The 24,186-nt window shown below is 41.4% G+C and overlaps 1 protein-coding gene across 1 annotated transcript in view; it reads left to right on the top strand.

The window, feature by feature from the left end:
- The window catches only part of tmem178bb (transmembrane protein 178Bb), a 103,314-nt gene that overhangs the window by 29,209 nt on the left and 49,919 nt on the right, over positions 1–24,186 (top strand). The window contains exon 2 of the mRNA XM_028570269.1: positions 23,980–24,093. Coding sequence (XP_028426070.1) covers positions 23,980–24,093 — 114 coding nt within the window. The remainder of the gene's footprint in view (positions 1–23,979; positions 24,094–24,186) is intronic.

Below are 24,186 nucleotides of genomic sequence, written 5' to 3'. Positions count from 1 at the left end.
GGAGCTCGGAGTAGAGCCGCTGCTCCTTTGCGTCGAAAGGAGCCAGTTGAGGTGGTTCGGGCATCTGGTAAGGATGCCCCTTGGGCGCCTCCCTAGGGAGGTGTTCCAGGCACGTCCAGCTGGGAGGAGGCCTCGGGGAAGACCCAGGACTAGGTGGAGGGATTATATCTCCAACCTGGCCTGGGAACGCCTCGGGATCCCCCAGTCGGAGCTGGTTAATGTTGCTCTGGAAAGGGACGTGTGGGGTCCCCTGCTGGAGCTGCTCCCCCCGCGACCCGACACCGGATAAGCGGACGAAGATGGATGGATGGATGGAATAATGTAACAGTTTCAAGTGAAATTATATGCATGCACAAAAATAGTGTGATTCTTCAAATGATATTCCCTCAAAATGTTTCACAACAGATGATCTGAGAAAATGGAGTCAGTGTGTGCTTGTTATTAAGAATTTAGACAACGTAATTGTATATCACGATATCTTAATATATGATTTCATCACCATATGATTCCATTGAAAGATGAAAACATTATCATATTGAATTATTGTGCAGCCCTAGTTGCAGTATTATTCCGTACCTTTGTTGCTGCATTGCTCGGTTGGTTGGCACGTTCCACTGTCTGTCTGTGGAATGGCCTGAAACCAATGGCACTAATGTGTGTTGCATTGCCTGCGTAATCATGCTTGTACACGATCCAAAAACACATGCCGCCATCAGGGTAAAGGGTACAGATGACCCCAGACCAAGTTCCAGGGGGGCCAATGCAAAGGTCTATGATGGCAGAGTGGGGGATGAAGGGCCCAATTTGTTATATTGCGTCCCCATGTCCCCCAAGCAGACCTGCCCACTTTTACAAACATTGCTCCATAGCCCTACTCATGGTGAAACACTCCACAGGGTTCCTTTAACTTTAATCACAGAGGGGTGTACATGGCATGGACTGTACTTTTTCATTTTTTCATTCCTCTGTTTTTCATTTCTAAACTTCACAGTCAGAATTCAGACAAATGAAATCGCGGACAGTCTATGCAGCGCACGATATGGTAAATGGGGAGTGATTTTGGACACGGCCACGTCTCTACTTAGAATAACATTTAACCACAAGGGCCGAGCAAGATTTCCAGCACCGCCATGAACTCAATCAGTGAGAAATAGAAAGGTTTACCTAATAAACTGTCAGAAAGTCCTGCAAATGCAACAACAAAATACAACATTCATTTCCGAATCTGATGCTCCGAACGGCAGGACAGCATCATTTGGCCGTAGCTCTTTTTTCTGCACTTGACACGACTGAGGTTAAGGTTTGGTCCCATATTTAAACAAGATCACGTCCCTCTCAGTCTCTGATCTGTGGAATGCACTGACTTAGCTGATCACACTATTGGAAAAATAGTAGCACATCTAAGAAAACTGTGATAAAATATTCATACATGAGCGTTATCACTGTAATCACATGCCGATAGCTTCAGGCTACAAAGGACACAGAGTCATGTTGGCAGGAGGAGTTTATGCACATATGCTTACTCAAATGTTCAAACCACTGTCAGGGCTGCGATAGTGGCTTTGTGTCAAAATCTGCCAGCTGCCTCCAGGATTTGCTCCGCCTCCTCCTGCATTTGGAGCAGTGCATGCTGGGATTACAGGGCTTATATTCATGCCAGGCTGAGACTCGAGGCTGGTCCAGATCCATCACTCATTTAACAAGTCAAATAGGAAGAGAGACAAAGAACACACAGGGAGTAAGAGTTAGCGAAAGGAGCCGAGGGGAGAGGCAGCCTGCAGCATGTGAAGGGAACGCTGTCATCATCATTCAAATGTGATGTGCAAATTTCATACTTCCAACTGACTCCATGTTAAATCAAGGCAGGGACAATACAAGAGAGGGATATAAGCGGAAAAAAAAAACATCAAAAGAGGATGAAGCCAATCAAACCAGAGCCAATGACACCGAGCGGGCCTTATCTTAGAAACAGAACCTTCCCGCTGACCTATTCACTTTTGCTTCCAATTCCCCCCGCTCTGAAAGGCACTGTAATTGGACTTGGCCAGTCAGGCCTGAAAATCATTTCCATCAATATGTGAAATAACCCTCTCTCTCTGTGGTTTAGATTATCCCCCATCACTCCACTGTTTCATACTGCTGTGCTCTGCCAATGCAGATTTACAGGACAGCATGCAGGGACATCAAGTAGGCAAGATGTGGGGGCGACTTCCACATGTGCTGTTAATCCCGTGTGTGATATTTATGTCATAACTGAGCCTCGTCACAGCACTACAGTATGTCCTCCTGAGCTTTCAACAACTTCTCTTAATCAACGGTGGTAATGTTGAGCAATATTTAGTTTTACCTCAACAGTGTTGGCTGGTTGGTCGATCTGTCATAAGTCCTATTTCCATCCACGCGTTTTTATGCAAATTAAGTAATAATGAATGAAAAATGCATTATGGAAACAGTAACATTCGATTGTATGTTTTATGAATATCAATCGGTAAATGGCTTATGCGATTGATGCTAATGGAAAACGATATTTGCCAAATAAATAATGAATTGCGATTTCGTTTTAGGCAATTTTATGGTTGCAACATTAAAGAACTTTTAGCATGTTTCTCTCCCATCCCAGACTGATGTGTGGACTAGCCAGACCTTCCTCCGCAGCGCTGAGGAGGAAGGTCTGGCAATGCGAGACTAGTGGTCATGTGACATGGCAGAGGCAGACTAAACCCTAACCGCAGAGTGTACAGCTGTGTCTCCATGGACACATGCAGTCCGACTAGAGCCAGCGCTGTGTGAGCTAAGCTCGGCATTATCACTTATGATATGACTTATGTGGCTCGCACTGGCATGCTTAGACACTAGGGGTGTGACGAGACGCTTACTCCACGAGACGAGACACATCACGAGATTGGGTTCACGAGAACGAGACGAGATTTCTCGTCGAGGTAAAAAGTTGTCTCGTGAGGCGATGTGATGTCAGCGTGATGGAGCGTGGAATTACTATTGAAGATCCCCCTGCCACTTTTAAATCATTTGTGTGGCAACATTTTGGTTTTCCTGCGGAAATAATAAACGGAGAAAGAGTGACAGACAAGACGAACACAATATGTAAACATTGTAAGAAAAAAATGCCGTATACCGCGGCTAACAGGAGCACTATGCAAAAACACTTACAGCACCGTGCAGTAGTTAGTAGTACGGCATTTTTTTTGACCAAAATATATGCATGTGACAGTTCAAACTAATACGTGTAAAGAAATATAGCATTAATTCAGTAAGCAAGTGAAAATACCGAACAAGAATAGGCGTGTTAGGTATAAATACATTTTATTCTATTTATTTGAAAGTCCGGCCCCCAGAGTGTCTGCTTAGAAAAATCCTGGCCCTTGGAAAAATAGTAGTAAAGTAGTTGATAACCCCTGCGATACTGTGATCGGGATTGGGACATCCCTACTGATAAACTATCTGTAGGTCTTTTCTTTCTTTCTTTCTTTCTTTCTTTTATAAACTATGTAAAAGGGTCTTAAAGTCTCATATTTGAGTCAAAGTCAAAATATTCTTGCATGTTATTCACCTAAAACAAAGGTCTTGCCTGTGTCAATAATAGGAAATGCTTTGCTGGCTTTCCGGACATTTGTATCTGTTTCATTGTTCCCAAAAAATAAAGGTTAGCCACACCTGGGGCTACCTCTGACATTTCGTATTAAAGGCCCAAATTGCGTAAAAGCAGGGAAAAGCGAAGGGACTGAGGGCTGGTTTCTCCTCCTGTAGCGTACAGCGGCTGGCTGAAAGCTGCTTCCAGAACTATCTTTGACTTGGGATCCGTTGTCTGTGTACATCGTCAGACAACTATTATCACAGTCTGCGCAAGAATTATGTTAGGTTATGTGAGCATAAAATCAGAGTAAATGCTTTTTGTCAGATATGCAGCAGCGGGGAGATTTGCCTTCTGTTAACTCTCTGCTCCTCCAAGGTTTCGGAAACATGCTGTGCTCAATGAGTAATTTGTTTCCATAAAAGCAGCAGGCGTTCGCTGTCAATTTCCATTGAGATGAAATAAAAAAAAAATAAATAAAAAAAAAAGTGCTCAAATTAAAGTAACAGCTACTGTGTTGTCAGCAACACTGAGTCGCTGCAGACTGTAAGGAACTTGCTGACAGCCACAGCGAAGGACTGGACAAAGGTCCCTACCCTAACCTGACAAAAGGTTCAAAAGAAATCGGTCCCAACCTTGCAGCTCCTCAAGGGCCGCGCATCAAATTGAACCAAAACACTGACGAATTTCAGCTTCTCCTGGAGAATAACTGACTAAACTTTAAAGCTTAACTCGGCAACATTTTCCTGTTAGAGCTCCTGCAGCTTTCCGTGGCTGCAACTGTCACACTGTGGATTCTTTCTATTAATCCCAGTGAATTCTGCTGAGGGGCTGCCACTTTTCTGTTGGCAAATTGCTCTGCAATGAGGTCTCCTCCTTTTAGGGAAATGATGATACATACTTTCCCTCTTGTTATTATTAAACTATTTTCATAGAATAATATTATACTGAGTACTCTAAACAAGATAACATGGGAGCCATTGCTTGTCCTTGTCTAAGCACAGTGTATTCCTGAGGGCATACGTGCCCTCCCAGACCAGATAGGGGAGACGTCAGACTCTGACAAGATAACAATTGATGACATCGACTCTGCATCATGATTTATTACATTTATTATAAAAAGCAGCTGTAGAGAGCTTTTCGTTAGGTCATTGTCTGTACTATTCTGTAGTGCGGAGACTGACTCCTTGTTGGGTTCTCAAGTAAAATTAACTATAATATATCTTCAGTGGTGTCTGTCTATCATTTGATAATGAAATTATTCAAACTACTCCGCAGAAAAAATTAGTACGCTATGATAGTGATCATAACATGCTACGTGATAGCTTGTTCGTGTGATGAAGCTATGAACCTAACTCATATTTAAACAACGTCAATCACTTTGTGTTGTTGGCCAGAGACAATGAAAAAAAACGTTTTTCATTTTTCAGTGCACCAAAACGGAGACTCATTTATCAATGCCTCAGCATCATCTGCATTAGAGAAAAGAATCACTTCATCCCATGTTTGTAGTGAATCAAAGCCTTGCCATCCTACTTACTGGAGTTCCACAACTGACGTTACACATATCCTATACAAATACAATTTGGGCTGTATTATTTGTGTCCCCTTCAATAATTAATATTGAGAAATTTTGTTTATTGTCCCCCCCCCAATGTTAAATTAAATGGATGCCCATGCTTACAAGCAGCTGCATTCACTATCATCAGATAGATCGGATACGGCTCTCTCTGGTCTTCCCTAATCCCTGATGCACAACATCATACACTGACCCACACTGTAGTGGTGTTGTGTTAAAGGAAACATTGTTAGGTTGGGGGAGAGATTGTGGTCAGGGTTTGAAGAAGCTAACGTTGACTGTTGCTAGGAAACAGGATGTGAACAGCAGCTTTCATGGCTTGCTTCAATCCACCGCGACATAACAATTTTTTTTTGTTGCTCCTGACAGATGAGAGTCATAATTCACATGGTGGGTCACTTGGTTGGTCCATTGGTGCGTCCAAACCAGGTTTCTTTTTCAAAGTCACACCGTGTGTTCAGGTCTGACTGAGTTACGACTCCTGCCTGACAGATTGTTATAGATAGTCATCACATGTTTCTAACATATGATTTATGTGAAAGTAACAACTTAAAAATTTGAGTGGATGGACGCAATGCACGCATGCACGCACGCACGCACGCACGCATGAACAGTAAGCTTTGTAAGCCACATATGTTGTATCAGGACAGGCTGATTCTCGTAGTGATGTTACCTCCTTTCCATTTTGCCTGCAGCATCAACAAATACAAACAGAACCCTTGTAACAAATACAAACAGAACCCTTGTAACAAATACAAACAGAACCCCTGTAACAAATACAAACAGAACCCCTGTAACAAATACAAACAGAACCCTTGTAACAAATACAAACAGAACCCCTGTAACAAATATAAACAGAACCCCTGTAACAATACAAACAGAACCCCTGTAACAAATATAAACAGAACCACTGCAACAAATATAAACAGAACCACTGCAACAAATACAAACAGAACCCCTGTAAAAAATACAAATAAAACCCTTGTAACAAATACAAACAGAACCACTGTAACTATACAAACAGAACCACTGTAACAAATACAAACAGAACCCCTGTAACAAATATAAACAGAACCAGTGTAACAAATTTAAACAGAACCCCTGTAACAATACAAACAGAACCCCTGTAACAAATACAAACAGAACCACTGCAACAAATATAAACAGAACCACTGCAACAAATACAAACAGAACCCCAGTAACAAATACAAACAGAACCACTGTAACAAATGTAAACAGAACCACTGTAACAAATACAAACAGAACACCTGTAACAAATATAAACAGAACCACTGCAACAAATACAAACAGAACCCCTGTAACATATACAAACAGAACCACTGCAACAAATACAAACAGAACCACTGTAACTATACAAACAGAACCACTGTAACAAATACAAACAGAACCCCTGTAACAAATATAAACAGAACCACTGTAACAAATATAAACAGAACCACTGCAACAAATATAAACAGAACCACTGCAACAAATACAAACAGAACCCCTGTAACAAATATAAACAGAACCACTGCAACAAATACAAACAGAACCCCTGTAACAAATACAAACAGAACCACTGTAACAAATATAAACAGAACCACTGCAACAAATACAAACAGAACCCCTGTAACACATATAAACAGAACCACTGCAACAAATACAAACAGAACCCCTGTAACAAATACAAACAGAACCACTGCAACAAATACAAACAGAACCACTGTAACTATACAAATAGAACCACTGTAACAAATACAAACAGAACCCCTGTAACAAATATAAACAGAACCACTGTAACAAATAGAAACAGAACCCCTGTAACAATACAAACAGAACCACTGCAACAAATACAAACAGAACCCCTGTAACAAATACAAACAGAACCACTGCAACAAATATAAACAGAACCACTGTAACAAATATAAACAGAACCACTGCAACAAATACAAACAGAACCCCTGTAACAAATACAAACAGAACCACTGCAACAAATACAAACAGAACCACTGTAACAAATACAAACAGAACCCCTGTAACAAATATAAACAGAACCACTGTAACAAATATAAACAGAACCACTGTAACTATACAAACAGAACCACTGTAACAAATACAAACAGAACCCCTGTAACAAATATAAACAGAACCACTGTAACAAATATAAACAGAACCACTGTAACAAATATAAACAGAACCCCTGTAGCAAATATAAACAGAATCACTGCAACAAATACAAACAGAACCCCTGTAACAAATACAAACAGAACCACTGCAACAAATACAAACAGAACCACTGTAACTATACAAACAGAACCACTGTAACAAATACAAACAGAACCCCTGTAACAAATATAAACAGAACACTGCAACAAATACAAACAGAACCCCTTTAACAAATACAAACAGAACCACTGTAACAAATACAAACATAACCCCTGTAACAAATACAAACAGAACCCCTGCAACAAATATAAACAGAACCACTGCAACAAATACAAACAGAACCACTGCAACAAATACAAACAGAACCCCTGTAACAAATACAAACAGAACCCCTGCAACAAATATAAACAGAACCACTGCAACAAATACAAACAGAACCCCTGTAACAAATATAAACAGAACCCCTGTAACTATACAAACAGAACCACTGCAACAAATACAAACAGAACCCCTGTAACAAATATAAACAGAACCACTGCAACAAATACAAACAGAACCCCTGTAACAAATACAAACTAGAACCACTGTAACAAATACAAACAGAACCACTGCAACAAATACAAACAGAACCACTGCAACAAATATAAACAGAACCCCTGTAACAAATATAAACAGAACCACTGCAACAAATACAAACAGAACCACAGTAACAAATACAAACAGAACCACTGCAACAAATACAAACAGAACCACTGTAACTATACAAACAGAACCACTGTAACAAATACAAACAGAACCACTGCAACTATACAAACAAAAGCACTGTAACAAATACAAACAGAACCACTGTAACAAATACAAACAAACAGAACCACAGTAACAAATACAAACAGAACCCCTGTAACAAATACAAACAGAACCACTGCAACTATACAAACAGAACCACAGTAACAAATACAAACAGAACCCCTGTAACAAATACAAACAGAACCACTGCAACTATACAGTACAAACAGAACCACTGTAACAAATACAAACAGAACCACTACAACAGGCCTTGCTTGCAGTCTGCCCGTGGTGAAGGTGTGTTCAAAAGCTTTGGATCGGTGCAGGGAAAGCAGTTGCTCAGAGAGACCGAGGTCTGATGAAATCCCACTGAGCTTCACATGGAGGAAACACCAGGTCTTCTTGTCTTTAATTGGTTAGTACTGAAGAAGTAGGTCTGACAGCCCCATGTCAGGCAGAATTAGGCCAGCTAAACGTTGACAGGTCCATACTGTGATGGATTCATCTAACTTTAATTAATTTCAAACGACGCCACGGATGAGAACACAAGAAAAGACAAAAAACCCAACTGCTGTATGTGGATGGCTAGATACCACTTGAGCAGTGGTTTCCAATCTGAGGGCCAGGGCCCCCCAAGGGCTCATAAGATTAATATGAAGGGTGTCAAGATCATTCCCCAAGATAAGTAAAACATATTGGTGCAACAGAAATTACTTACTTATTGTTACCGACTTTTCTCTACTCTTTGTTTTATACCTACTTGAAAAACTCCAATCAAACCGTCCGCGAGAGAACACATGAAAGCTGTGCCGAAAAAATTTGAACTAGAGATGTTCTGATACCGATACCAGTGTCTGAAAAGCCTCTGTTACCGCCTAAAATGCTGGAATAGGAAAGTACTGGAGTTTATGAACCAATCTGATAACACGCAATTTAGACCCAAAGAAAATCTACTTTAAAGTAGTTTATCTATGTTATTTTTCCGTAATGACTGACTGTCAAGCTGGATAATGAAATAAAGATGCATTTATTGTTTGTGTTTGTTCATGTTTCACAAAGAGTTTAACCTGAGCCAGGCCGACAACAATGATAGCAATCATATCACATCCATACAGAGATGGCTGTTTATAAAAAAAAAATTGGTACTTTGTATCGGCCGATACGCAAGTTCAGGTATCAGAATCAGTATTGGGAAGCAAATAAATGGCTTCCTCTAGTTTGACCTAGAGGAAGAAGAGGAAATGCATATACATTTTTTTTGTCATTTGGGTGAACTGACCCTTCAATATTTTGCCATCACTGCTTATGTTTTATTCAGACTCCTGCATACATGACACCTCAGCAGGTTGGCAGCACTGTTTTGAAAGTGATAGGAGTGCTTCATTCTCTTAATAGAAGCAATTACCCCTTTCACAACACACACACACACACACAGTTCCTGTGAGGATATCGATAGAGGTAAAATAACACACAGCTGGTGTTGTGAATACAGGGTGGTCAGGCTGTAGTCTCTCACTAAAACCCCCACCTCCCTTCTAAAGCCTCCAGCCCCCATATGGGATGAGGGACGTAGGGAGAGACGAAGTGGGTCACACAAAAAAAAAATGAGGCCACGCAGGGCTTGAACTGTAGCAGGACCTCCCATCTGGCAGAGAGCCGTCCAACCTCCTGCCATGAAAACAGGCCAAGGCAGCTGGCTCAGGTTTCTCCTGCTGGGGATGTTCCCAATCTGAATACAGTATTCACTAAAGCAGAATGATGATTTGTATACAATTTTTTTTCGGAGTTTCTTTTGTCAATGAGAATTTGCTTGATTAATCTACCACAGTGAATATAACTGGACTTATATATTCGGATGTGAAAAGTTCCCTGCTCCCTAATATTCATGAGCTGATGGAAGGCTATGAAATGTGAGATACATACGAAGGTTGGCTGCCGAACACTGTTACTCTGATCAGCTCTGCAATAGGAAAGAATGGATGCGTTGAGAAGGAGAGTGTGACTTTGGCAGCTGTATACATTCAAAATGCTGCTGCTGTTCTACTGTTCTTACACTTGAATGTAGAGCAATTGCTTTGAAGCGAGAAGTGTGTTTACATGCAGTTTAAAAAATGTATTATATTCGGGTTAAGGCATAACCCCGATTTCTCAAACGCCATATAAACGGAGTTAACAGAGCTAGAGAACTCCTTCAGTAACCGGGGTATTCCTTCATGTATACACCTTAAACAGGGTATGATCGGGTTAAGCGTCTGGGCATGCTCCAACTGCCCCTCCCCACTCAGCTGGAGTGGTTTTTGAATTGGAAATAATCTGTTGCTATGATACCATACAACAAAACAGCAATGCCCGAATTGCTGTGCATGTAAACGCACTGACTGTCACTTTTAAAAGAAAGATTGAACACAATACTCCTCTTAAAATCGAAAAGTCCAATCCATAAGCAATAAAACATACTCAGGTCAATACAATACTATACAGCATATGGTTGTGTTGCTACAGTCTCGGTCTGACAGCGGCAAACAGTAACGGAAGCAACATGGGAGCAACCAAGCTGCATTTAAATGGGACTAAGAAATGATTAAATTCTAAATCATTTGAATCACCTGGTTGCTTTTGTAATGATTATGGTGTGCAGAATGAGGACCAACAGGAAGTGTCAGAAAAACAGGTTGGCAATACCGTGATTCTGAGACATTTATAAAGTAGCTTTTTAAAATCAAGATATACTTAGAAAAATAGCTGGGAAAGACAAAAAAAATAAGTTGTACTTGTGTAAACTGTGTGTATTTTTATGTGCGGGATGAACTAATAACTGTGGGAACAGCCTATTTTAAGGAATATTAATAAATGACCACTTGCTGGAAGATTGGGGGTGACAGTCATAGGTACAGAAACAGGAATAGTTATAAAGTAAGGTTAAGTAAGCCGACAAAGGAGCTGCAATGAAATACAGCTGATCAGAAAATCCCAACTGGAAGCAGAAACAGTGCAGCTTAGCTTAGCCTATGTCAATCAATTCAATCAATCAATTTGTAATTGTCACATGATATTGTACGAAGTACAATTCAGTGAAATGTAATCCCATCAGCTCCTTCAACTTGTGCATGATTCATCATAAAGCAGGAAGCAGAGTATGTTTATTTGCATATACAAGTGAATGCATGCCTTGCAAATAGCTCCATCAGATGCTTGGATGTTTGCAGCCTTATAGCTATTAAGCAGCACTAACGACTGTTAACTGCCGCTAGCTCTCTCTCTCTCTCTCTCTCTCTCTCTCTCTCTCTCTCTCTCTCTCTTTCTCTCTCTCTCTCTCCTCTACATTTTTGAGTGTGATTAGACTGTTGGCTGTGTTGTGAGAGGGTGAAGACTATACTGTATGCGTCTGAGTGAAAGGAGGACTGATGAATTTGCATGTGCCTTAGCTACGGCGAGAGCTATTGGATCTAGATATTACCCCATTACAGGCCCATTGTTTCCACCTCCCCTCTAACGGATTTCGGAAGTTATTTGGCAATTTCAATAAGTCTCACAGCCTCGCAAACCTGATATACAACATAGTTTGTTGGTTTATTTTGTCAGGTAACTTTTCCTGTAAGACAGTGGGGTGTTGTGGTGTGGCTGTGTCCAAAGCATGGTGTTGGCTTAAAATCCTTAGAGGTTTAAAGTAACACCCCATTTGGGGAAACCCTCTTGTTTGCTGTCTTACCCAGAGTGATATGAATAGATCAATATCAGCTTCTGTCTGCCCAGTAGACAGCTGGTGTTACACTGTTCCCTCTGCTCTACAATCCCTCAACACAAAAAGAATGTCTGTCCCTCTGATAGGTTAGGAAAAAAAGCATGTAACTTGTTGGTCATTGTCATTGTCTGTCTTGGTTTGCAAGACCGCAGTCTATCTTTAAGCACATCCATCTTAAACCATGGAACATCTTTGGACCTTTATGCCTTGACCAACAGCCAACCAATCCTAACGCTAAAACTGGAAACAACTGCACTGCCAAGCTAGTTCATTTCTTTGATGTGACTTGTGTGGTAAAATTTGACCCGTTTTCTTCAGGGATATTTAATGATTACTTTCATTTAATTATGAGTGTTTTATTCAATGTTATAGCATTTGAAAAAAATATTGAAATTCAAAACAATATACTGACATATACCAGTCTGTGATTAGCCACTCAACATCCTCTGATCTTAACCATTAGTCAAAAATTATTCCTAATTTCTGCTTTTTTTTAACCCCAAAATTAGGTATGATTTCATATAAATAAGGTTTGCTGACCATGAAATCCCAGAATTCAACAAAACAAAACTCGTGGTAAAAAGATGGTGTTATGGGTCCATATAATAAGTGACAAAAACTTTTTTTATTTTCAAATTCTTTATTTTGACCCAGGAGGACAACAAGTTCACAGTTGAGGGGAAGACAACACCGGGGTTAAAGGTGCAGTAGGTAAGCCTTATAAAACTAACTTTCTGTCATATTTGCTGAAACTGACCTTATGTTCCAGTAGAACTACATGAAGTAGGTCATTAAAAAAAATCTGTCTCCTCTGGCACCACCTACAGCCTGTAGTGCGATTTGCAAAAATCCACCTCTCCCTGTTCAGATGCACCAATCAGGGCCAGGGGGGGTGTCTAACTGCGTGTCAATCACTGCTCATGCACACGCATTCATTCTCCCTTGTGGCGGAGGGGCTTAGGAGACCGTTTTGGGCTTTAGCGGAAAGGGGGGGAGGGACTGAGAAGTTGCTGATGTTCAAATTTTTCTTCGCAATCCTACCTACAGCACCTTTAACATGAGTGGAAATTGAAAGCTAACCATGCGTTGACTGACACTGATGTCCTGTCTTCAGTTGAGCTGCCAGGTTTCAGCATTAAGATAAGATAAAACGTGATTGTCTGTACACACAGAACATTTTCTTGCCTTTCTTGTCCTAAACTCTACCATCAACCGTGTTGGGAAATAGCCATGCTTTAAGTTATAAGTAAGCCATCTCAATGAAGTGCTCTCTACAGCTAGTGTCCGGAATCAGCCACAGATTGTTAGTGAGGGAAGAAGCTCCTCTCTGTAACACCACTGTATACCTGGTGTAAAAGTGTTACTTTAGTTCCAACATCTTCAACAGAGTTGAAGTTAAACAATTCAACTGATCAAGTCACATCAATTATAAGAGTTGCATTTGCCCAGTTAGACTTTCATTTAAGCTTATTAACTTAATAGTTAGTTAGTTAGTTAATAGACTCAGTATTTGGATCAAGTAGATCATGGAAAATAAGCTGTGCCAAGTAGCTGCAGCTGTTATTTTAGATGTTATGCCAGTTGGTACTGTATGTAAACTGTGTGCTGCAGAATCGTCCAATACAAATGCAGGTCCTCAGGACACTGAACTGTATTTTCTTTGCAAACCTTGCAACAATTAGTCATAAAACCCTATTTATGAAGATTTGTGATGTTCAAAGGTGTACAGTATTTTGACATGTTAAAAAGGAGGTAGGCTAGCAGTTTCCCTCGTTCGACGTCTGTTCTGGATGCATGCACTGATATTATTTCTGCAGCCATTTATGACACTTTTATGGAAATTAGCTTCTTCCTTGATGACTATTAAGGCAAATTCAACAGCCTTTACAGGGACAATCCTTTATCTTCAACACACACACACACACACACACAGCCCCATCAGTGACAGAGTCGAAATGGCGTCTGTCTGAGAGATGTTTGCAGAAGGCTGAAGGGCAATTTGGCTAAAATGACTGAGTTAGAAATCCATTTGGGAGAGCGGGAGCAATATGCCCCAGTCTCAGCACTGCAAGGAGTGCTCCACTGTGAAGGGCTGTAATGTTGTGTAGTATAATGTGTGCAAATGCCCGAGGTTTGGGATTAGGCTTCCTTGGGTGTTGTCGCCTGCAGAGACGAGCAGCGGAGAGGTAATGTAGCACTCGCTCGTCAGGAAATCAAACAGGGAAGGTGCGGTGCAGCTTCAGGCCAAGGGGAGCAGATGGTGATTGATGTAGAAGGATATTGAATGTATCACACGAGACTGGCATCAGATTACTCCTCATCCTCATTCTGTACTCCCACTTCACACACAACTACACCCTTACAGTGTGTGATTCTCACTCCCAACTCTTAAAATCTTGACTATTGGTCAGTGTCTCTCGGTGTCAGACACTGATGCAAAAATCCCCCTTCAGCTTCTGTATGGGACGCACCGGGCAGAGCAGCAGCTCCACCATGATGCTGTAAAACAACGTAGAATTAAGAGAGACAACGGTAGAGAATAGTATGAAGGACCCAAAATCCTTAGGAGGTAGGTTGGGGGGTTCAGTGGGTCAAACAACACAGGACTTTCCCCCTATGAGACCAGGATTTGTGTCCTGTTCTTGTCCTGCGTGTCACTGAATGGAACATTTTGTAACCCCACCCTCAATCTTTTCCTAAACCTAAAACTGTCCCGTTCTTGGGCTGCATCGTACATGCCGACCCAGAGCGCCAAAAAGTGACACTAAGAGTCCTGAACAAGCGCGTCTAAATATGACGCTAAAGGAGACATAAAGAAAAAACACAGTTGGTCTGGCTGGTTAATTTTCACAGTTGGTTATTGGCTGTGATAACAACAGAGACATGAACACACAGATAGACAATGGTTTTATACCATGTCCAGTTTCCATTGTGAAATCTGGGAGTTCATGGATCCCTTGTGCTGTTTCCTCCACTCTCAACATGTTCCTGTGTGTCTGCCAGGCTCAGAACTGAGTCGGAGACTGTAGCAACGGCTGTTCATTGATGCAAAAAGCTGCTGACTCATGTTAGTTCACATCTTCGGTGACCCAGACTTGTTGACTTCGTTTTGGAGTGAACACTTCTCCTCCGCAGGTAAATATTTGGAAATGGTCGAGACTAGGCTGCTGATCACTGCTGCTGATTAAACGTTTTAAAGAGCATTGCGTGGTGCATATCTCTTTAGAGATATTTAAATGGAAAGACTGTGTTACCTGAGGCGTGAATACATTTTAGGAAATGCACTCTAAAAGAGTTTAGTCTCTCCAGCCTACGTTATGTTAGTTACTGCTGTAGAAGTTAGAGGATCTTAATCTTTATTCTGGGTAAATCTATGTATATTTCAGAGTGATCAGAAAAATACATCTGTTTCCTTTTCATAGTTAAATGTTGGATGTTGATGTGAACGCTATTTAGTCCTGAACTGGAAACACGAATATGACATGAACTTGTGACTTGAGATAATGATGACTGCTCCAAAATTGGGGAGCCCACATTTCATTGAAATACTGCATTGTTACAGTTATGTGTAGATGTGTAGTGGTTCTCTCTGCGGCCCTGTCGAACCAGGGTTGACTTTGTGTTTGGGTAGGAAGTGGGTCAATTTGAATGGGAATGGCACACGGTCGTTAACAACGGGGGCGGGGAAATGATGCCATTGGTTGGAAATGTGGGTGCACAGTCATGATGCAATTGTCAAAGGTCGCCACAAGTAAAAAACTAAAAGACAAAATCATAGATTTTGCCTTACTTTAGAACATAACCGCTGTGAACCATTGGTAAAATAAGTTTTATTTCTCTCAGTTGTGGTAGTGACAGCTGGACTGGAGTATGTGACAATGTTAGCTGTTTACTGAATATGACGTGTATAATGACGTGTTGTCATTGGTGTGGGCCAGATTGTTACTGAAATTCGTTTGAAAAATGTATGAGGACTATGGTTAACTGCTCCTCAGATCTCTGCCGGATAAATCCAGACAGCTGTCCAATCCGAGTTTTCTGTTGCACGACTAAAACTACTTTTGAACGTACACATGTTCCACCAAAAGATGTTCCTTCCCGAGGCTATTTTGCAGAGCCACCATTGTTCTGTCCGGCGCGTAACGCCACAAATGATGATTGTGATTGGTTTAAAGAAATGCCAATAAACCAGAACACGTTTTTCTCCCATCCCAGAATGCTGTGTGGACTAGCCAGACCATCCTCTGCTGCACTGTGGAGGAAGGTCTGGCGATCAGAAATAGAACAGAAGAAGAGCGGCTTCTGTATCTGTCCACAGGGCATTATGTGAATCCCTCGCGTGTGGTTACACAATTTCAATAAACTGCAGGAAAGACAGACTGTTACTGCCAGTGACAATGAAAAATAACCATACAGAGATGCCAGCAATGAATACATAAAAAATGGGGTTTTATACTTTAAAAATCTTCACTTTAATCTGCTGAGCTTAGTGTTAGAATAGACATACTTGGTCACCACTTACCACTACCATTTAAAAGAGGTGTTCTACAGCTCTGCGTGTTGAGCTGATCAATACTTAAATCACTTAACAGATGTCTACTCCTAGCCCATCTCAGGTTGTATTTTCCCAGACGAGTTATTGACAGATCATCTTCCCAGCATAATGCACACGCATGTATCCCTGCTATCTGACACCCACTGTTCTCTATGAGAGGAGGGTGGGGGGGTCAGAGAGAGAGCCGACTGTGGTATGCAGCAGAGTTCAACTCAGCTGTCCTGGCGGTGAATCAGTCTCTGTTTTATTCCAAACTGTCATGGGGCAAACAAGTACCTTCAGGCACATCATCAATGTCTCTGCAGAGGAAATACAAGAGACGCTTAGTTAATTAGTTTTGCAACAGTGCACAATAGCACTGGCCCTTTCTCCAATGTGTGGCAAATGTAAGCTTGATTTTGGCAGACAGACTGGCCGTCTAGCTTTGGGTTTACTCATCCACAGCACCCATCACAGTGCAGACATGTCTGACTCATAATAACTTGGGTTAATACTGTAGTAGTAGTGTATTTGTTGTTAATGCTGTGTATGTACAGTATATGTCTTATATGTATGTATTAAGCTTTTGATGTTATTGGATTATGGTTGCACCTGGATGGTGGTTGCAGCTGGCACCAGTCATAGTTCTATTATCTTAATTGTTACTGTTTATCATGCCCACTGCTATCATTATGAATTGTATTTCTCAAATTCAAAATGTAATGGACATATTGAAACTTACTGCTTGTCCGCTCGTTAGCAAAACTTTCTCCATTACGTAAAGGCGTAAAGGTGATGCTGAAGCTCTCCCTCTACTAGCAGCCCTACACTATAACATATTAATTAAGATCTGTGACAGTTGGTGTGCCTCCTGTGATTGTGTGGTTAATAAATGTAGTCTTTCAGTAGCAAGGGCAGAGGTAGTTTGACATTGTGCCTTATGCCTCAGCAGGGAGGAGGTCCGGATGGGTGGTGTGACTGTGGAGCCGAGAGACTCCGTTCTATCCTACCAACAGGCAACCATTTTTTTCAACCATGAAGGCAATCTTTCCTGAGCCTTACCCTTAACTCATTAGTTGAAGTTAAGTTAACCAGACATTTCCCATAATGACCACGAGATCAGATCTAGTCTCACTTTGCCAGACCTTCCTCCACAGCGCTGCAAAGGAAGGTCTGGCTAGTCCACACAGAATTCCTGGATGGAAGAAAAACGTGCTCTGGTTCATTGGCATTTTTTTAAAACCAATCACAATTACTTGGGCGGCATTAAGCGCTGGATTGAACCACGGTGCCTCTGCTAAATAGTCTCAGGAAGGAACTTGTTTTGGTGGAACGTGTACGTTCAAAAGTAGTTTTAGTCGTGCAACAGATAGTCTAGCTAGCTGTCTGGATTTACCCTGCAGAGATCTGAGGAGCAGTCCTGGAAGTGGAACGTCGTGGATACAGACTAAATCCGATCTGATCACAAAATAATAGCTCATGTGGACTGTTTCTGGAGACTGTTTTTGAAACTTGAAGATCAGAAAAAAACTTTCAAAATCTGACAGATGTCAAGGGAGAAAGGAAACTAGCAGTGTTGAATTTGTCAGCAGTAGGATGGCCTTGTATAGAGCTCACCGCTGATGGGAAATCGTAGGATTTTAGATTCTTACAAGCTGGAGTGTTTTTGTTCCACTGCATGGGAAGCAAACACTTTCCATTTTTTCCTGTTGGAGGATGAGAGATGTGCCAGAGTACTTCTTACACCTCTTGTTGTGCCACTGACAGGAGGAAATGGTTTTTTTCTTCTTTCACCTGCTCAAAATATCCTACATTAATGGACTCTGACCACTTGTCAGGACAGGGCCCTCATTCCCCACATGCTACTCTTTGAACTGAAGAGATTTTGCTATTATTTTAGACATGTATTTTACTAGATTAGTCATATACTATGTTAAAGTGTACCATCATGCTGTGTGTGTGTTCGTGGGACAGGTTTCGCTGCAACATTAATGACAGGAAAAGCCGGTAGGAATGTGTGTGTTTAGGCACTCGGTCAGATGTCATGGAGAGGGGAAGAGGAAGAATGAGACAGGAGTGGTCTGTCTTATCTCTAGCTGCAGTCAAACAGACGTCCGGCCTGACTGGTGTTCATGAAGACAGTAACCCCCTTACATCCAGCTGGACGGAGGAAGGGGGACAGCCCATAGAGAATAAATAGACTTATGACTTTTGAATATTTGGCCATAACCTGGCAGATGTGAGGAGGTTGTGGGACCGCGTGTTTTGGCCAGCATGTGTATTTGTAGATTTTAAAATGCTGTTACTAAAGAAGTGTTAACCTTATTTAAACATCTCAGTGATTCTTCAAGGTTTCTGGTCTTTTGGTAGCCTGACAAGTCAGACCCACATCAAGATGTTAGGTCTGGGAACTCACCATTGGCAGGGATCAATCCGAGGGGCGGGATAAACGGTTGTCTTTCAAATTCTCTCTGCATGCAATAGGATAGCGCTACAACCAACCAGAGGAACGAAGAAGGTATAGAAGCTTGTTGATACATTAAACTTTTCCGGTCTGCAAAATTCTGAACACCTCTTCCTTTTTTAAGAATGATTTCAGAGCCATTCTTTGTTCTTTTCTCAAAGAAAAGCTGTACTCCAAGTCTTCCAGAAGACCGCTTTTCCCAGCAGCAGCAGCAGCCATAAGCCCGCCCACCGACTCTATACACGATGTGATTGGCCTGACCAAACATTGTTTTTTCCAGCTCGCAAGCCAGCGGAGAGTTCCTAGACCCCCTTGGCTGAAAAATAAATTTGCTGCCACTAGGGTGCGTCTAGATTCCTAGGCTAGTCTTTTGGGTCATCAACGAATACGCTGGGGATTAGAATTTAGACAGATCACTGGAGTTAGATTTTCTGGCCTTTGGGCCTTCCACTTTTTACAAAAAATCCCTTACAGAACCTCAGTAAACCTTAGTCAGTGGACCTTCTTCAACATTGCATCCAGTCCTGTCCACATATGCAGCAGAGGAACATCCCTTTAAAACCCCACAATGTCATCGCACAGACATGTTCCTATAGATTGTCTCCTCTGATGGCTTCTTTTCAACCTGGACCCTATTTTCTCATGTTTTTGTGTGTAAGTGACTGATAGGAACAACAATGTTTGAAATTGGTCCAGCGTGAACGCTGTAACCGGCAGACACAGACCGGGCTATAATGTAACCCTACGGGGCAAATGTGCGTCCACTAAAAGTTCAGTTTTTGCCGCTGACAGACTCTGATTATTATTCTAAGTGTCTGACAACATTATGGAAAGGATCCCTTCAGAGATAGACCTTTTTAAAACCTCTTTAAGACCTTTCTGTTTAACCAGAAACAGCTCTGAGATCACTAGTGCTAAACCCACCAGACCAACAATACTTTTAGTGTGTATAAAGCCAACATATTTTCATATGTAAATCTGTAAACTATGTGATTATTTCAACCAAAACTAGAGTTATGATGGTTTCAAAAGTGGAAAGACGACCCAAAACGGCTTTTTATAATTACATTTTGTTTCTGTCGACTTTGAATGAAGTGTGTTTTACGATGCTAAAATTACTGTTTATTTACATGGAGTCTGGTGGGTTTAGCGAGTGCTATTTCGTGGATCTTTTTATGTTTGCACTTAGAATATTAATCTGAGTCTGTCAGAGGCAAAACGAGCACTTTTGCGCTATTAACTTACATTGTAGCTTGTTTCGCTGTTGAAGCTGTTGTTCCCATCAGTCACTTAGACAAACAACATGGTAAATAGGGTCCATGTTGAAAAAAACGATAGTTACCCTGTAATGCAACATCTGTATGTGAGCAGTATGGACTGTGGGCCTTTCAAGCAGTGTTGAGCTGTGTTAAAGTGAGTGGTGGTTGGGCAAAAGAAGCCCATTGCCAGAATGCTCTGATGAGCCTCTTGTCAGGACCATCAGTTGTATTGGCCTACTTGAAATCTCCCCAGGACTCAGAGGCTTCCTCCAACAGCAGGAAAATCGATACCAGCTCTTTGACTCTACCGCAAACCAGCTTTCTGTTCATGCCGTAACATCATCAGAAGTCTGTGTTTTGAGGCCAGTGGGATGGCACAGAGTTAGGGTTCAGATCTTCAAACACTACCCAGAACAAGCAGCTCTGAGCTGATGTCTTCAGCCTTCAACAAGCATATGGATTGCACATGAACATCATTACTTAATCAGTGTTGCATTTTGATGCCAGGCACTAGGCAGTAGGGAGTTGGGTTGGGAACCAGAGGGTTGTTGGTTCAAGTCCCCATACCGACCAAAGTATGGTGGTGGACTGTTAGCTGGAGAGGTGTCAGTTGAGCAAGGCACTGAACCCCCAACTGCTCAGGGTGCCTTTCCATGGTCAGCCCCCTTACTCTGACATCTCTCCATTTAGTGCATGTATAGGTACTGAGTGTACCTATACTGTGTGTGTAATTCAGGCATGTGTGTAATGTATGTAGTAACAACAGAGTGAAAACATTGTAATTTCTCCATCCAAGGTTCATTAAGGTATTATTCTGGTTATGTCTAAGCAAGGGCATAATTCAGATTTGAAATCATCACGACTACATTTTGTTTTGCATCGACTCTGCACATCTGTGGCTGATGACACTTATGAAGGCAACTCTAAGAGAATAAGCTGCAGACAAATAGGACCTGCTACTTTGTTTCTGTTTGTTTTTATCTTTTGCAGTTTTATGGCCAGTTGAAACTCCATTAACTCCATTTATGTGACAGCCATAGTTACTTTATAAATTAACAGTTTACACAATACATAATCAGTGTGTAGTAAGTAGTTAAACATGTTGCATCATTAATAAGAATCTAATAATATAATTGATTTGACAGTGTACTGGGACCTACTGCATAATACGTACATTACGTTTATTTTGCTTACCTACTTTTGAAATTTTAATGAAACTTTTTTAGTATTCTTACATTCTAGTATTACTATTACTACATGCCTCTACTATTTGCAAGCTCCCATCTATAGATGTATTTGTCAAGCAAAACCATAGAGCAGGGAACAGCAAAAACAGTAACTATCAATCTATATCCTATGCTTTTCAAAAAGCTGTGGAAAGATTTTGAAGTTTTTTTTAGGAAGATTATATGACATGTATTATTATTTGTAGTTATAGTAGAATTTTAAGATGTTTACTTCACCAGGTTATGCACCATGGTTTCATGTTCTGTTGAAGAGAAAGTCATGAATGGGTAATTACTATTGTCAGCAGCTGTTGTCCCCTGGGTGTGTGTGTGTGTGTGTGTGTGTGTGTGTGTGTTATCCTGGTTGTCTCTGTTTGTGCAGTTCAAATCTCCCAGGTCTCCAACTATGCAGTTATTCAGTGCGCAGCCTTGCCAGAGATAATTAGAGCAGACTGCAGTAATGGTGTCAAAGGGAAGCAGCTCCTTCTCCACCCGCCAGAATATTACAGTCTTCATACAAGTATACAGTATGACAGAGTGCAAATATGCCAAAATACAGTCAAAAAGTCAAAATATTACAAACACGTTGTTACTCTTGGCTGTGACAAAGTGCATGGAAACATGCTGTGAGAATTCATCATGATTTACAGCATGCAACTTGCACTGAAGCTACTATTTGTGCGCATTATGTTCATCAGAGGGCAAACCAATACAACGGGAGACATAACTACTTGTATAATAAGTGCATTTATTTTAACAACATTATTTTAAAAGATCTAACCCTAACACGTTACAAAATACACTAACAAAATAATGTCCTGTAATGTAAAACATTGTAGATCTCTCGCATTCGTGCAGGAGGCAGGACATGACGCGTGGTCACATATCTGGTTTGTAATTCGGTCAGAAACAACCCAGTTTCTTGGCGTTCCTTGGCGATTTTGGTGTTGCTCCTTACACTTAGACAGGGTGTGATTTTCCACGGGGGATGCGTGGGATATCCCCCTTTCTGCTCTACATATCACTGCCTCTGCTGAATTATTTTTATCCCCGTTGGAGACAAAATGTATGCCCCCCCCCACCCCCATAATAGACCATATATTATAGCAACACATTCTCACTCCCATCACGTAAATTACAGACGCCTTGGTCAGGTGCCTCTGCCGTTGTTATTGATCTAAAACGCGCTTTATCGAAAGGCTGGCCCTGCAGAAAGTACCACTGGGAACCACTGGGGTATCATGTCAATTTAGAGTGTCTTCTGTTTGCAAAGTTTGGTCAAGGAGGGGATGTGGCTCAGGTCGGTTCCCTTGCCCTGCAGTCCCATGTCGACGTGCCCTTGGGCACACTGAACCCTGAATGTCTCCCGATTCTGCACCATCAGAGTGTAAATGTGTGTGAATGTTTATCTGATGAGCAGATGGCACCTTGTACGGCAGCCTCGGCCACAGTATCTGAATGTGTGTGAACGGTGAATGGTTCCCGTACTACATGTAAGTACTTGACTAGAAATGCGCTATATGAATACAGTCCATTTGCATTTACAGATTCAGAATGTCAAACCAAAGCAGCAGTCTGTGATTGGTCATTTATTAATGTAAATTTAGAGGGAAGTGGCTCTAACGAGTCAGTTTGTGATTGTTTGTAGCTCTGTTAGCCATGTGGCTCTAGGGATGGCAGTGCTAGCTCAACTGTCTGCCACTTTGGTCCCTACTGAATAACTTAACAACTACTGGATGGATTGCTGTGAAATTTGAATCAGAAATATACAGAGACAATTAATAGTTATTATTCACACGAAGAGGTTGTTGCCAGTACAGTGTAAACATAAGTGGTTTTAAGTGTTTGACCAAATAACCAATGCCTTCCATTTTCTGGCCCTTAGAAAAAAACTTTGATGATTGTTTTCCACCATTATGGTTCAGTGTTTGTTCACATCTTCGTGACTCTGTTTGTCTCAGGTCTACGTTGCCAATGAAAACTTTCATCTCGAAAACCCACACGTTACCAGGCCAGGGGAATTCATAATTATACACTGAATGGCTCCCTTGACTGATTATTTATTATTTATCATATACACTCAAAGTGCATTTGGGGGGAGGGACTGCTCTCTAACACCACTAATGTGTAGCACCCACCTGGGTGATGCATGGCAACCATGTGGGGTAAACCAGAGAACCCGGAGAAAACCCACGCAGACACGGGGAGAACATGCAAACTCCACACAGAAAGGCCTGGATTTGAACCCAGAACCTTCTTGGTGCGAGGCCACAGCACTAACCACTGGGCCACCGTGCTGCTGGTTAGTTAATAACTTTTGACGAACACATCATTGCTCTGACAGCCATTGTCTCAGTCACTGCAGTTAATAGAAATACATGCTGAAAGGTTACTTTAGCGTTGACACAATAGGGTTGTATGACAACAGCAGATTGCTTTTGTTTTAGGACAGAAGAGTGATTTGCCAGTGTGCCTCTCTAGCTGAATCATGACACGATGGAATAATGTTATCTTAACGTTCCATTCATTTCTGCATTATGTGTCACCAGTGTGGATCTTATGTAATGAGCCATGAGTCAGTGTTTTTTTATCCATTTAAAAAGAAAAAAAAAGCCTTTGTTTTCTTCTCTGCAGGTTCCATTGCGAGGTGCTCCTACATCAAATATCACTACTCCTCGGCTACGATACCCAAAAACCTCTCCTACAACATCACCAGGACAATAAGGCAGGATGAGTGGCACTCCCTCCGTAAGTCTGCTACACTTCCTTTGCTTTTTTTTCTGCGACAGCATATTTCTTTTCGCATATGGAAATGATTTAGGCTGAGTATATTTCATTTCA

The sequence above is a fragment of the Perca flavescens genome, chromosome 23 (genome assembly GCF_004354835.1).
Source record: "Perca flavescens isolate YP-PL-M2 chromosome 23, PFLA_1.0, whole genome shotgun sequence".
In the NCBI taxonomy this organism is placed as follows: domain Eukaryota; kingdom Metazoa; phylum Chordata; class Actinopteri; order Perciformes; family Percidae; genus Perca; species Perca flavescens.
Note: the sequence above shows the minus strand (reverse complement) of the source record. Positions and strands in the feature narration are given on the sequence as shown.